This window comes from Choloepus didactylus, chromosome 2 (assembly GCF_015220235.1).
Source record: "Choloepus didactylus isolate mChoDid1 chromosome 2, mChoDid1.pri, whole genome shotgun sequence".
NCBI classification, from domain to species: Eukaryota; Metazoa; Chordata; class Mammalia; order Pilosa; family Megalonychidae; genus Choloepus; species Choloepus didactylus.
This window is the reverse complement of record NC_051308.1, coordinates 227,414,982-227,429,176: the sequence shown is the minus strand read 5'-3', so window position 1 is coordinate 227,429,176 and position 14,195 is coordinate 227,414,982. Positions and strand designations below refer to the sequence as shown.

Here is a 14,195-nt window from a genome sequence, read left to right as displayed (position 1 = left end):
GGGAGAGCTGGGATCTCAGAGAAGAGGCATCTAATCCAAGCTGGAGGATTGGGGGGTGGTCAGGGAAGGCTTCCTGGAAGAGGAGATGCCTGAACTAAGTCTTAAAGGACCAATAGGAATTTTGCACACAGAGAAAGTGGGCATTCTGGGCAGAGGAAACAGCTTGGGCAGGGGCAAGGAGGCAAAAGGAGAGCTAGTGTGTTTAAGAAACTCATTTTTCCTACCCCTAAGCCTTTGCTCGTGCCCAGCTGCCTACTTATGATGCCTACATCCTTTCAGAGAGGGTGTTCCAGGCAACAGCAGGGACAAGAACAAAGGCTCAGCAGCAGGAAACAAGAAGGTGTGGGCTCAGACTGGGAACAGACTGGCCTCGTGAGGTCGAGAGTCCCCTGCAGGGTGGAGCAAGGTGCGGTTGGGATCAGAGGCCAAGGCCAGCTCACAGAAGGCCTTGATGTCAACTTGGTCTTGATGGTCCCCATAGGGCAGGAAATGAAGGCATCTCCGTCTTCTCCTTTAGCACAGGGTCAGTTGCCCAAGGCAGCACTGGCCCAGAGGCCTGCAAAGTCTCAGGCGAGGAAAAGGGGCTCCACGCTCCCAGAATTGAGGCTTGTCTCCCCTTGGAAGCCTTCTGTGATTTCACAGAATGAGTCTGTAGCATAGTCAAGGCATCTCTTCTGCCACTGCTACCTCCGCCAGAAGCCCAGAAAAGTCCATGGCAGGTGATGTCAACATCATGGCCCACCCCGGCCTCCTCCAAGGCTGCAAAGGTTGTGCTGGAAAGAGTGTCAGACAGGGTGTCAGAGACCTGACTCCGCCCTCTCCTGCTCCCTAGCAACAGCCTCCCACCTCCGGGTTAGACCGTGCCTGCTTCCTGGTTCCAGGCAGCCACCCTCGGGGCCTGGCAGCCCACCCTTCCTGATCCTGCCACGTGCCACAGCCCTGAGACTCTGGACCCCCAAAAGGCAACTTGGGGTCATAGATGGAGTTTGGGTTAGACAGCCCAAAAGTCAAATTCTGCCTTCTCTGCCAAATTGCAATGAGATCTTGGTTCACTGGCTTGTCCTCACTGAGCCTCAGTTTGTATATCTGCGAAACTGGGACAATGATGTGTCCCTTGAAGGGTGTGGGGAGGTTTAGATGAACTCAGATGTGATCCTGGAGGTCCATCGCTTGGCACAGTGCCTGGCATAAAATAGGTGCTCAGTAAACGGTGGCTATAAGGATGGTGATGCTGGGGGTGGCGGTGGGGTTGGAGTGGGATTGCCTCGCCTCCAGGGCAGCCCACCTCCCTGCAGCTGGCTCAGCGTGCCCCTCCCCCAGTGCCTTCTCTATCCCAATGGCACCCCCTGCACCTTCTCATGCCCTTCCCACTGTCATTAACCCTTCCATGTCCCACTGTGTCATGAGCCTCACTAGCTCATGCCACATGCTCTCAGACCTGGTGCTGCCTCTCAGGGTTTCAGGGGTGCTGGGGAGTGCAAAGTAACTGATGATAAAGAAGGCTCTGATCATGAAGATGATGATGGGAAATTGCTGGGCAACTCTCCTGTGAAACAGTGATACGTGAGAAAACATCTCCGCAGAGCCATGCCTGCTTAGCTGCCTGAAATGCCAAGCGCATAGTTGGCACGTGAACTTGGGAAATGAGGGAGCAGACAGAGTCACCCTGAGCAGAGATGGTGCCCTGGGGTGTTCTGTCAATGTGCCCATGCTGCTGAGGGTTCCCCCCAGGGGTGGGACTGGAGGGGAACCATAATTTGAGGGAATGCAGCCATTCAGGAAACGTCTCCTGCAGGAAGCAGCCACTCTCAGAATGAGCTATCAGACCAGAGGTGAAGTCTTTTCTCTGATCCTGCCCAGCCGTGTGGCCTGGGGCAGCCTTCTGCACCTCTCTGATCACTGGGCCCTGATTTCCTCATCTATAAAATAGACCAATTACACGAGAGAATGCAGAGACAGCCAAATCAGGCCACCCCCCTTCGATGGTGAAGTCTTAGCCTTTTGGTCTGGCATTCAAGGCTCTCTGCAGTATTTGGAGTTCTCTTTCTCCTATGCCTTCCTTGTCCCTCATTGCACCTCCTTGAAGGGGTCATGCTCATTCTCTCAGGTCTCCTCCTTTCTCTCCATCCTTTTGCCTGGCTGTCTCCTACATAGGTCAGGTGTCACTCATTTGGGAAGTGTCCTTTGACCCCCAGGCAGGGTTAGGTCCTTCCTCTGCTGTGGGTTATGTCTCTTTATGTCTGGGATCTCCCTTCTAGACTGTGCAACAAGGGGCCACAATGGAGATGGGACTGACCTGGACTCAAGTTCACCTTCGCTGGGCCCTGGGTGGATGGCACAGACCAAGGCCATGGCTGTGCCTGAGGGAAGGTGGGATGCCAGGTCAACAGGCCAAGTGGGCCCTGCTGAAATGGGTTGTCTGGAGGCAGAGGGAAGCCAGGTTCAGAGGCAGCAGGACAGAACCCAGGATGCCGACCTGAGCAAGGGGCCAATTTGAGAGTAGAATGTGGAGGCTAGAACTCCTTGGGAACTTAGGTTTAGCCACTAGATGTTTTTAGGGCTCTGGTGGCTTTGGCTCTTTCAGGGTTTAGAGTTTTTTCTAATTCAGCAAGTTCGATGAAGTCAGAGACAGTGTCTGTCTTTGATTCTCCAGTACCAAGCATGTGCCTGGCACGTAGTATGTGTTCAGTGAATGTGGGCTACCTGGATGACAGAAGTGGATGTAGCCAGGTAGTGAATGTATAGATTTATAAGTGAGTAAATGGATAGATAGAAAAATGAGTGGGCAGATGGATAGATGAATGGAAAGAAGAAAGGGATGAAAGGACAAAGTTAGGTTGGTTTGGGAAGGATGGATTGTTGAATAGATACCTAAGTGGAATGTTAGATGAATGAGTGGGCAGATGAATGGGTGGTTGATTATTGAGTGGAAAGGTAAATGGAAGGGGAAGTGAGAGAGTGGATGGATGGATGTGCCACTGGGTGGATGGGTGGGTGGATGGCAAGATGGCAGAATATTTCATAAATGATTGCTTGGATTGAGTGTTTCAATGTATGGATAGGTATGAAGATGAAGATGAGTGGATGAATGGATGGGTGGGTGTATAGGTGGGTTGATTGTTGGTTATGTGAATGTGTGGGTGGGTAAATGATGGATAAGTGAATGAATCGGTGTGCAGATGGCTGAATAGGTAGGTGGGAGGGTGAGCGCATGGCAGGATAGTTTCATGGATGATTGCAAGGATTGAGTGGGGTTAGAAAGATAGACGGATGGGTGCATGTGTGGTTCAATGGGTGAACGAATGAACAGTAAAATGCTCATGTGGCTTAATGCCTGACATCTTGCCCAGAAGCAGAGGGGTGGTCTAGGTTCAGGGATTTGAGTTAATTGTCTTTCACTGGGAGAAACCAGTGCCAATTAGGCAAATAGATCCAGTCCCAGCAGGTCCTGGAGCAGGCTCACTAATTGACTCAAACCTGACAGACCTGGTCTTGGACTTACACTGGCCTGTGTCTTATTGATTTGTAATTTACACTCCACTCACATCCAAAAAGGATTTGAGGTGACCAATAAAATTAAACCTGCATGTAACAGGACAAAGAGAGAAAGAGAGAGGCCATTTGGCAGAGTCATTAAAAGCATAACTGGTTCAACTCCCAAATTTGCTACCATCTAGCTGTGTGAAGTGTGACACTGCCTAACCTCTCTGAATCCCATTTTCCCCCATTTGTAGGAAGAAAGGAAGGGAGGTTGGTGGGAAAATGGAAGGGTGGATGAACAGCTATCTAACTGGATGCTGGATGTGTGGGTGGGTGGATGAATGGGTGGTAGATTGTTGGGTGAGGGAGTGGTAGACATGAATGGGGTACGAGAGAAGATGGATGGATGAATGGATCAATGGATGGGAGGATGGGTAAATGGGGGCAATAATTCTATCTCCTAGGAGACTGTGAGCATTAAAGGAGGTGACATATGTGCCACCTCAGTGCTGTGGGTGGCACAAAGTAAGGACTCAGTGAATTTCATAGTGCTTGGGCCAGCATGGTACCTGGGATCACATTTCTTGAAGGAAGATTCCAGACACCCAGATTCATGGTATAAGCAAGGAAGAGCATTTGGTGTCTGGGTAGGCCTGGGTAGCTGGGGATGAGGGGCTGGAGATAGTTGCAATAGGGAGGCTCTGCTTGTAAGGTGTTTACAGTTCAGTTGAGGGGCTGGGGAGTAAAAGACAGTCGTGGAGCAGGGTGACAAGAGCCATGATGGGAGATACTCATAGGACTTTGGGAGCTCAGGTGCCGGAGTCATCAAGAAGGACTTCTTGGAGGAGGTGACATTTGAGTTGAGCCTTGAAGGACGTGTTTGAGTGTTCCAGGCAGGTCAGGAGGGCAAGGAATGTTTGTGTGCCAAAGGCAGAGCAGGAGAGCTCTGTCCAGGGGGCAGAGGGGCGGTCGGCTGTAAACAACTCCTGACTACATTAGCCAACTTGAGGGGTTCCAGCTCTGCCACATCTTGTGGAGTGACCACCTCTCTGGGCTTTCTTTTCCTCTTCTGTCAAATGACCATGATGACTTCCTGCCTCACTGGGTCACTGTTAGGCTCTCTCTCACAAGATGAGGTAGCAAAGTGCTCAGCCAGCACCTGGCACATAGTGGGTGCTGGGTAAATGCCAGCTGCCATTATTACATTTTTATTATCTAGTTAAGAGCTGTGTGAAGGATCTGTGGCTTCATTTAAGTAAAAGGGCTTTAAAAAGCAAAACTCACTGGGAAAATGCTGGCTAGGAGAGGCAGCCTGGTGTGTAGGAAATGCTTGAGGGTGACAGGCCTGGGTTCAATTTCTGACTCACTGTGTGACCTTGGGCAAGTCACCTAACCTCTCAGGGCTTCAGTTTCCTTATGTTTAAAATGGGACCAGTAACAGGCATCCCTCAGGGTCATTGGGGGGCTAAAGGAGCTCTTATGTGTGCAGGGCCGTCCACATCCCTGCCTTCCTTCTTTCCCTTCCCTATCAAGCCCTGGTGTTCATTTTCCGCCCACTCCTCCCCCCAGCAACCCCTTCCCAGACCCCCATCCATCATCCTGTCCTTTGCAGAGGTTAAGTGGGTCCCCAAGCAGCAAATCCAAACTCTCCCGAAGCCCTGGCCGCACAATGCGGCCTGCTGTTAGCGAGCCGCCCGGCTGGCCCGGAGGATTGGGTTTCAGCTGGGGCGGCTGGCGCTGGCGGATACCCAGGCCAGCGACGGGCAGGCGGGGGACAGAGTGCAGAAGCCGGCATCGTGGGGACCCCTCCACCAGGGCCTGAGAAAACACAAGCAGGCTCCAGGCAGGCAACCGAGGCAGAGAAGGGCCTCTGATCCGCAGGAGAACAAGGCGGAGTATGTGCTGTGAGGAGCCTCAGGCAGAAGGATTTCCCATTAGCTGAGTCCCCTTTCCACCAGCCTGAGGTCCGAGCAGGGGTCCAAGGCGGAAAAACAACGCGCTGTCTGTTGGCAGGTTTCACTTTAGAAAATCTGCAGCCTCCCTGGAGCTGGCCCGGGATAGGCTCTGGCATCACCACCCCCAACTCTCCTCACTTCGGGCTGGCGAACCTGAGGCCCTCTTGAGCTCCAATTTTCATCATGTTTTCAGAGAAGAGGCCCCAGGAAACCCAATCAGGCTGACCTGAGTTCAAATCCCAGCTCTGCTTCTTTCTTGCTGTGTGATTTTGGGCAGATGTCTTAGCCTCTCTGGGCTTAGTTTCCTCATCTAGAACAATGGGGATAACAGTCCCAGACTAGCAGGGTGAGCAGAACGCTTAGCTCAGGGCCTGGCACCAAGGTCTACTGCAGAGGTGAAAGCTATGAAGATTTTCCCCTCCCTTTTGTAAGGCATTGTAGCCTGGTGGCTTCTGGGATCGAACCAGAGGAGTCACATCCTGCCCCACCCTTTACTGGCCACATGGCCTTGGGTGAGTCCTTGGTCTTTCTGAGCCTCGGTTTCCCCATAAAGTTGCTCTGGGATGTCCTTAAGACAACGTTGATGAAGAACCTGTCCAGTCAGCCTCCAGGATGTTAGCGATTGTCACTACTGCTTTTGTTATGGACCAGCAATTTGCACGTTATACAAACACTTTGCGCCTAATGCCTCCTGGGATCTTAAAAACAACCTTGTGAGGTGTGCAGAGCCAGGATTTTGCCACCCCCATTTTACAGATGAGAAAACTGAGGCGCTGAGCGATAATGAATGCTAAACACAGCCCAGAGCACACCCCTGAGAACCAGTCAACTGATGTTACTTTTGCTCAAACTCCCCCTCAAGTTTCAGATCTTCACGCCTTTGATTCTGCTGTGCCCTCTGCCTGACATACCCTGCCCCCCTTCCCCCAGCTAAGATGCCACCTCCTCTGAGACACTTTCCTTAAATCCCCGGCTAATCCTTTCTTTCTCTGAGTTTTCTGGTTCCTGGCTCAGACTAGCCATCTCACCCTGCCTCTCCCTGCCATGGGTCAGGCACCAGCCTATGAGCTCCTGGAAAGAAAGGACCCTGACGATCTGTCTCTACATCCCCAGTGCCCAGCAGAGGGCCTGGTACGCATTAGGTGTAGATGTTCGTTGAATGCCCATGACCTTGTTACTTAACCCAGCCAGAGGGAGGGGAAATCAGGGATGACTGCCAAGAAGAAGGGCCCTTTGAGCCAAGTCTTGAAAGAGCAGTTAGCCTAGTTTGTGAAGCAGGAAAGGCCAGGCATTCCCGGCAGAAAAATCTGGAAGCGTCAAGTCACTGAGGCTCGAAGAAACGTAGTGCCTTCTGCAAGCAGAAGGAAATTCCGGATGGCTGGACATTAGGGATGTGGGAGGGAACGACTAGAAGGTACTGAAACTGGTGTGGTTGGCAGGGGCCTTGAATGCCTGGTTGAGGAGCTGGGACTTTGTTCTGCAGGCAGTGGGAGCCCTGAAGGATACTAAGCTCAGTTACGACCTGATCAGACATGGGCTTTAGAAAGATCGCTGCGTGGAGGGCAAATTTACCTACTATGTGCCAGGCCCAGTTCTTGGTGCTTTAAACAAGGCCAGTGCAGAGCTCCAGTCCGGAGGATGGGATAGTCAATAAATCAACCCCCACCCTGGAACGAGGGCCCTGGGAGACAACAGCTCCACCAGACTCACCTACGTAATGTCGCTTTAATTCTCACAATGACCCTTTTTTATGGATGCAGAAAACCAAGGCCCAGGGAGAACTTATTTTCCTACAGTCACCTACCAGGGAGTGCCATATGCAAGTTTCTAGCCTGTGCCTCACTCCCTACTGCCCTTCCTTCCTTCCCCTCCTGCCCTCAAGACCCACACATACAGAGAGAACAAAAACACACACAGAAGCCCTGGTGATTTTTTGTTTTGGGTTGTGTTGTCTGTTTTGTAAGGCCATAGCCGGGGCATCTTAGAAATTACACAGATGTGGAATCAGGTGGCTGTGGGTTCAAATCCTGGCCCTGCCCGTATGCCCTTGTGCAGGTTGCTTCCCCTCTCTGACTCAGTTTCCTCATCTGGAAAGTGGGGATAATTACAGTATGTTCCCCACAGTTTGTCATGAGCCTGAAATGGCATTTGGGGTGCCCAGCCCAATGCCTGGCACACAATATAGGTGCTTAATAAAAGTTCCCGCCTCACATCTTTGGAATGCTCACATACTGTCCTAAAGAATCTGGCCCAGGAGGGGTTCAGGCAGAGCCGACTGGAGGAGGGGTCCCAGGTGGAGAGGGAAGCAGGGGCGAGAGCAGGGGGCAGTGGTGAGGTCGGCCAGGGCCCCTGCACCGCTTCTCTCCCATAGGCCTAACGCTAACGACTTCAGTGTGTCTCCCCGTTTAGCTCAAATATTTCTGAAATGCACACTGCTCATTCACACGTAGCCAGAGGGGCCGATGGGCCTCCCCAGTCCGTGCAGTCGGGGCCTCCTGATTGCTTTCTTCTGTGCAGTCTCCAGGAAGGAGAGGGGGTGCAGGCGCAGTGGGGCTAGGGCCAAAACCGCTCCCATGGCCTGAATCCTGATTTCCCACTGAGGAAGCCAGGCTCTGGCCTGGTGGCTAGAGGCCCTGGTTCCAGCCTTCACCCAGATGTTCAGAGTCCATGTGGCCTCAGTTTCCTCATCTGCCCACTGGGATTTTAAAAAAATGGACACAGGGGCAACCAGGGCCTGGGAACTAAACACTTTGCTAGGATGGCTGGGGTGAAGGGGCCAGAAGCAAATAGATTGACAGTGTTAGGCAGGATAGAAGGTGGCAGGCTGGCAAGGATCTGTGTAGATGGCACGGTCCAGGAAGGGGGTCCGAGAGCTGTTGACCTTTGATGCACAGCCTCTGCTCACCTCTCCAGGCTCAGCTCTCAACTCTCACCTCTCAGCACTCCCTGCCTGCCCCCCTATTCCCGGTGCTTAATTTCCATGCACTACGCTGGTGCTCACCCCCAGGCCTTGGCCCATGCTGTCCCCTCTGCCTGGGATGCCCACCCTGCTCAGCCTTACCTGCCTCCCTCCAAATTCGTTCTTTAAGCCTCCATTCAAGTGTCACTTCCTCTAGGAAGCCTTCCCTAAATTTGGCATTCTCCTCCTCTGCGCACACCTCTCTCCCAACATGCACAATAATACCCTGTGCATGCTGCAGTGTTTGTCACACCATGTGGTGATTAATTATCTGTGTACAGTGAGAATAGCTTCCTCTGAATGAGGGATGGTTATTGTCACAGTGGGGATGGGGATGGGGACCTTCGCAGCCTATCAGAGGCAGCTTGATGGAGCCCAGTGGTCCCCAAAGTGTGGGAAGTGAAATGATGTAAGGAAGTTCACAGACGAGCATTTTTAATTGTAATAATCTTGTTGTTTATTTCCCTTTTTTTATGGCAAGTGATACTGGTTTTCCGTTTATAATAATGATTACTTTTTTCCTCTTTAAAATGCACTTAAGGAAAAAAAAGAGTCAATTGGAAGGAAAATAATATAGTAGTGGGTAGAAATGGCTGAACTCATAACTCATGAATGTTGTGTATATGAAAGGCGTAAGCCTGGCAGCCCTGACGGAGCACTTGCGGGCAAGTCCTACAGGACAGGCGGGAGGGGGTGGCTCAGCCTTTGGCTGAGGACCTCCTGTGTGCCAAGCCCTGTGCTGCTGAGTCTTAAGGGCCCCAGAACAGGACCCAGCTCCTGCTGTTCGGGTGAAGAATGGCAAACAGGAGCCACCCCGGGTGTCTGCAAGTGCCAGAACAGTAGAAACACCAGCGGCTTTGGAGCACAGAGCTGTGGGGGTGGTGTGGATTCAGGAGGACTTCTCAGAGGAGGTGACTTGAATTGAGACTTCACGGAAGAAGTGGGGACAGGGAGAACCAGAAGAAATAGGATGTGTGAGGTACAGGGGTGAGAGAGCACCCCACTGCAGCTAGAGCATAGCTTGTGAATGGAATAGCTATGTGACCTTGGGTAGGTTACCAAGCCTTTGGAAGCCTCTGTTTTCCCATCTGTGAAATGGGACCGTATCGACTACCTCTTGGCATTGTTGTAGGAATGTTGGTGACAGCCTGTGGATCATTGGACGTGAATTCTCTCCCTTTGTAGGTTTTTGGGGTGACAGAATTAGAGGGGAGATGTCTGGAGTGTTATGGGGCTGGAGGAAGGAAGTGTGAGTGGTGGAAATAGGGCTTGGCTCTCTGAATCCACCCATGTTCCCACCGGATTTGCACTTGGTTTGAGAAGAACAAAGAAGAAACTCGGGGCGTCCCAGGAGAGCGGCATTGGATTGGACTGGGAAGGGGTCCTCATAGGCTACAGCCATCCAGTGCAGAGGCTGATGTTTGTCAGATGTTTTCAAGCGTGGTCTGCAAGGTGGGGGGAGCCGGTTGGCCTAAACTGGAGCCTCTTGGACCCGACTTCACTTTCAGGGGCCACCTAATGAGCCCAAAGGAAATGGCGTGTGTGCAGGCGCTGGGTTGGCCAAAAAGCAACATACTCGATCTAAAAATAATAGCTGCCGCTTACGGAGGCTCTCCTTCATGCTGGGCTCCCAGCTAATGCACTTAAGTCTCATTTAGTGCTCAAATAACACTCGGAAGGTATAATGGCCATTTTCAAGGTGAGGAAACTGAGGCTTAGAAAGGTTGTGTATCCAAGGGTACTACAAGGCAAGCAGGTAGCAGAGCCTTTCTGACATCCAGACCCCTGGTTTATCTGATTCGCTAACCTGCCTTCTTGGCAGAGGATGGAGGGAGGTATCAAAACTAAAACAAAAAAGGCCAAGCAGGGGGTTGGGCAGAGAGAACCAGAGCCCAGAGGGGTAAGGGCTTACTCAGAGCCAGGTTTCCAGGCCAAGCCCAGGACTGGCAGAGGGAGGAGGGAGCAGAGGAGGGGACTCCCACCCCTCATCCTCCCAAGGGCATCTGCAAACTGCTCCCTCCCTCTTATCCCCTTCCTGTCTGTGAACCAGCCAGCCCTTTTATTTCCAGTTCTTCTGAGAATTTCCCCTTCCCTGTTGCCCATCCAGCTTGTGCTTGGGCCTAATGAACGTGGCCAGGTATAGTGAGAGGCAGAGGAGGGGTGGAGGGGACAGGAACTGAGCTCTGGCCTGTGTTTCTTGGGGGCCCTGGGTTGGAACCCCAGCCTTTATTGTGTGACTTTTGGTAAGTCCTTTGCCCTGTGTGGACCTGAGTTTCCCATGTGTACGATAAGGATGTCCTTCTCTGGGCCATGGAATCCTCTAGCGCATGGCCTCTGGGTCACGCCAGGAGTCCCGCCAAGGGGTGGGGCCACCTGCTTGGCGGCTTATTCTCCCACCGGATCCCTTTCGTTGCCTCCCTCTCCCGACCCCTTTCTCATCCCAAGCAGAATTTCTTCCCCTCTCTTGTACTCTACAGCTCCCAGCAGCTGTTCCTCCGGCCCAGGCAGAGAGCCCGGCTTGGCGCATCTCTGGCTGAGGCTGATGAGAGAAAACAGGTTAAAAGTTCAACCCTTGTTCTCTCCAGGAAGAAAAATCTGTAGCATTCAGAGTGTGAAAAGGAAAGCTTTTCTCAGCTCCAAAGCAGCATAATAGAACTTCCCTCCAATTTGCCATCAAAAAGATGCCCTTGGCACTGGACTCCACCGTCCCTGGTACCCCCCCCCATCCCCCAGCCAGCCCCCAGTGCAAAGGGACATAGTGACCACAAACAAGCCACGGGCAGTTATGGGGACATGTCAGCTCGCAAATCTGAACGAGGTTGCCCCTGGACAAATGCTTCCTTCCATCCTCACCCACCCTGCACCCCACCCCCGGCTCTGGTTCCTGCCTTTGCTGCCTCCCAGTTGGACCCTCACAGCGGCCCAAACACTGGGCACCCTGTCCCCACTCTCTTCGTACAGGTTCAGCTCAGGGCATCAAAGAATTGTTTAAAGTGCCTGTAAGTTTACAGGGTAAGAGACAGGAGACCTGGAGCTCCCACTCTGCCACCAATTCCTGTGTGATATTTGGGAAGTCACTTCCCCTCTCTGTGCCTCAGTTGCCCGATCTCCAAAATGAGGTGGTTGGGCTGGACCAGGGGTAGCACCTCAAACATGTGGTGTTAGTTTCCGGAGCACTGTGGTGATGAGAAGTGTTGTGTGGCCACAGAGTGTGCCAACTGATTAGGGGTATCTGCCCTGGATACCAAACTGGAGCAGGGCAGCAAGCATGCCTCTACATCCATTCTACCTAAGCTGTGCATGTGGAAGCTTAGCTTCCTGCTGCCTGCTTTCATTGGGTCACTTGCCCTGCGAGATAAAGCTCAAGCTTCACCTACTCCTCTCACAGTGATTTGTATTCTGGTCTCTTCTCTACCACCAGACTCTGAACTGCTTGCTATTCACCCCTTTCTCTCTCAGGGTACCCAGCACAGTGCCTGGTACATAATGGGCATCGGGATATATTTGTGAATGAATGCTTGAAAGGGGCCAATTTAATTCCATTCTGTCCAATTCAATTCAAAAGTGTTTTGAAGTGGGTAGAGGGGAGGGGTCTGCAGCCTGAGCTGGGGGGTGACTGGGGTCTCTCTGGCCCTGCGTGTCCCCTCCCTTGGCTGCAAGGCTTCTTCCTTCCAGCTGCCGGAATCAATGGGGACATAATAGAAAGGCTCCCAGTTCCCAAGAAAGGAACAGGAGACCTGGAGGTGTGCGCTCAGAGAGACACAGTGGGATAACTGGTAAGGTTCCGCTGGGATGGGGGCATCCCTCTAAGGCTCAGGTTCCTGTTTGTGAGAATGTGAGGCAAGCTGAAAAGTGCAGTCACCAGAGCTTGACGTACAAAATAGAGGGTTTTGTGGGGCACCCTCCCAAGTCCATCCAGGACACCCTAGGTTAAGACCCTCCCCGGAAGGGGCAGTACCTAGGGGGATGGGATATGATTGGCTGAGAGTTGGAAGGGCGGGAGCTAGGCCTATAGGAGTGGAACCAGATGATTGGTTAGTGTTTGGGAGTAGGTGGGATTATGTAGTGGAGAGGTGGGCCTAAAGGAGTTTGGAGAATTAGAGCCAGATGATTGGGGCAATGGAAGTAGGTGGGGCTATGTAAAGAAGGACTTGAAAGGGATGCGGCGAGTGATTGACAGCACCTGATGGGGCATATCCGTGACCTTCTGTTCTTCCCGCAGAAACGCTGATGGACTCCACCACTGCCACAGCCGAGCTGGGCTGGATCGTGCATCCTTCGTCGGGGGTGAGTCCGTGGCCCCCAAACCCTGCTTGGTCTTCCAGGATTCTCTGGGCTCCCCCGCTCACATTCCAGCCCCTTTCCCTCCTCCAGGGCCCAGAGCCAAGCTTCCCACCGCCCCACCCTTCTGGTCCCCTTCTATTGATGGAGCGCCAGTTACCATGACAACATGCTGGCTGCTCTCGGCCTTTATCCCACGGAATCCTCAGTGGTGGCTGAGAAGTAGGTACCCGCACTACCCCCATTTTACAGAAAAGCAAATTAAACTGTCATTTCCTGAGTACTTCCTATGTATCAGGTACGTATCAAGCACCTTTAGATATATCATCTCCAATCCTATGGGGAAGAATTCCCTCCATTTTACAGATGAGGAAACTGAGGCTCAGAGAGGTATAGCCACTTGCCCAGAGCCCTACAGCTAGTAAGTGGTGGGGTTCAGGTTTGTGTTCAGGATTGTGACCGAATCCTCCTTGCCCCCCATCTCAACCCCCTTTCTGAGCCCCTTTAACACAGAGATCCCCTTCCCAGGGCTCTTAGCTCACCCTTCCTTGGATCCAGTTGTCTGAGCCCATGCCTTGGCTATGAGCTCTCTGAGAGAAAATTGGGCACAATTTGAGTTTCCTTTTTCTCCCCACAACACCCAGCCCAGCACTTGGACACAGCTGTGGGGTCACAGCTCTGTCCCAACTCTGCCACTAACCAGCTGTGTGACTTTGGACCAGTTCCTTAACCTCTCTGAGCCTCAGTGTCCTTATCCATAAAATGGAGATGATAATGTCTTCCTCCCTGGGCTGTTGTGAAGTTTCTCTACAAAATATTGAGCACAGTGCCTGGCATGAGTGGGCCCTGATAAAGAGGCTGTAATAACAGTCACCATTGTTGTCATCATCATCATTCCCTCTTCATTCCCTGGCCTCTGGAGAGGGCTCTGGGATCCCAACAACCCATCCCCCCATCCTAGCTCCTCCACTGGGACTCAGCTGCTGCCCCTGGGAGCTACACCCCCAGCCACCCACCCCCAGGCCTGTGCTCTCAATAGGCAGGCCCCAGGGTCATGCCTCTTTCTGTGGCTCTTTCTTGTCACCAGTTTTCCATCTGCGAAGGCGGCTGGGCCCGCCGCCCCACCCTGCCAGTAATGAGGCCAGGCTGGGCTGCAGGGCCCCGGACGCAATTATTTGGGGTGTTTAGGCTGCAGGGCCTCCGCCTGTTAATTAGAGAGAGGGGAGAAAGGCAGAGTGCTCTAATTAAGTGCTCTAATTAAGTTCTGAAGAAGAGCAGCAGTTGTAACAAGGGGCTGACTTTGTCACATGGTGCCACCAAAAAAGAAAAAAAAAATCAAATCTGATGTAGTGAGCTCCAGAGCTGCCATTGACGTGGAGGCCGGCCAGCAGGCTTCAGCTCTTCCTTTCCCACACACTCTCACCCTTTGTAGCATCCATCGCTTCCCAGGCTGGCAGCTGCCACTCCACCAGGCACATTTGGCAGTTGGGGAAACAGAGACCCAGAGGGGGAAATGACTT

The 14,195-nt window shown here is 52.5% G+C and overlaps 1 protein-coding gene across 3 annotated transcripts in view; it reads left to right on the top strand.

Moving 5' to 3' along the window:
* The window catches only part of EPHB2 (EPH receptor B2), a 179,870-nt gene that overhangs the window by 46,951 nt on the left and 118,724 nt on the right, over positions 1-14,195 (top strand). For all 3 annotated transcript variants that reach the window (XM_037828236.1, XM_037828237.1, XM_037828235.1), the window contains exon 2: positions 12,617-12,681. In XM_037828236.1, coding sequence (XP_037684164.1) covers positions 12,617-12,681 — 65 coding nt within the window. The remainder of the gene's footprint in view (positions 1-12,616; positions 12,682-14,195) is intronic.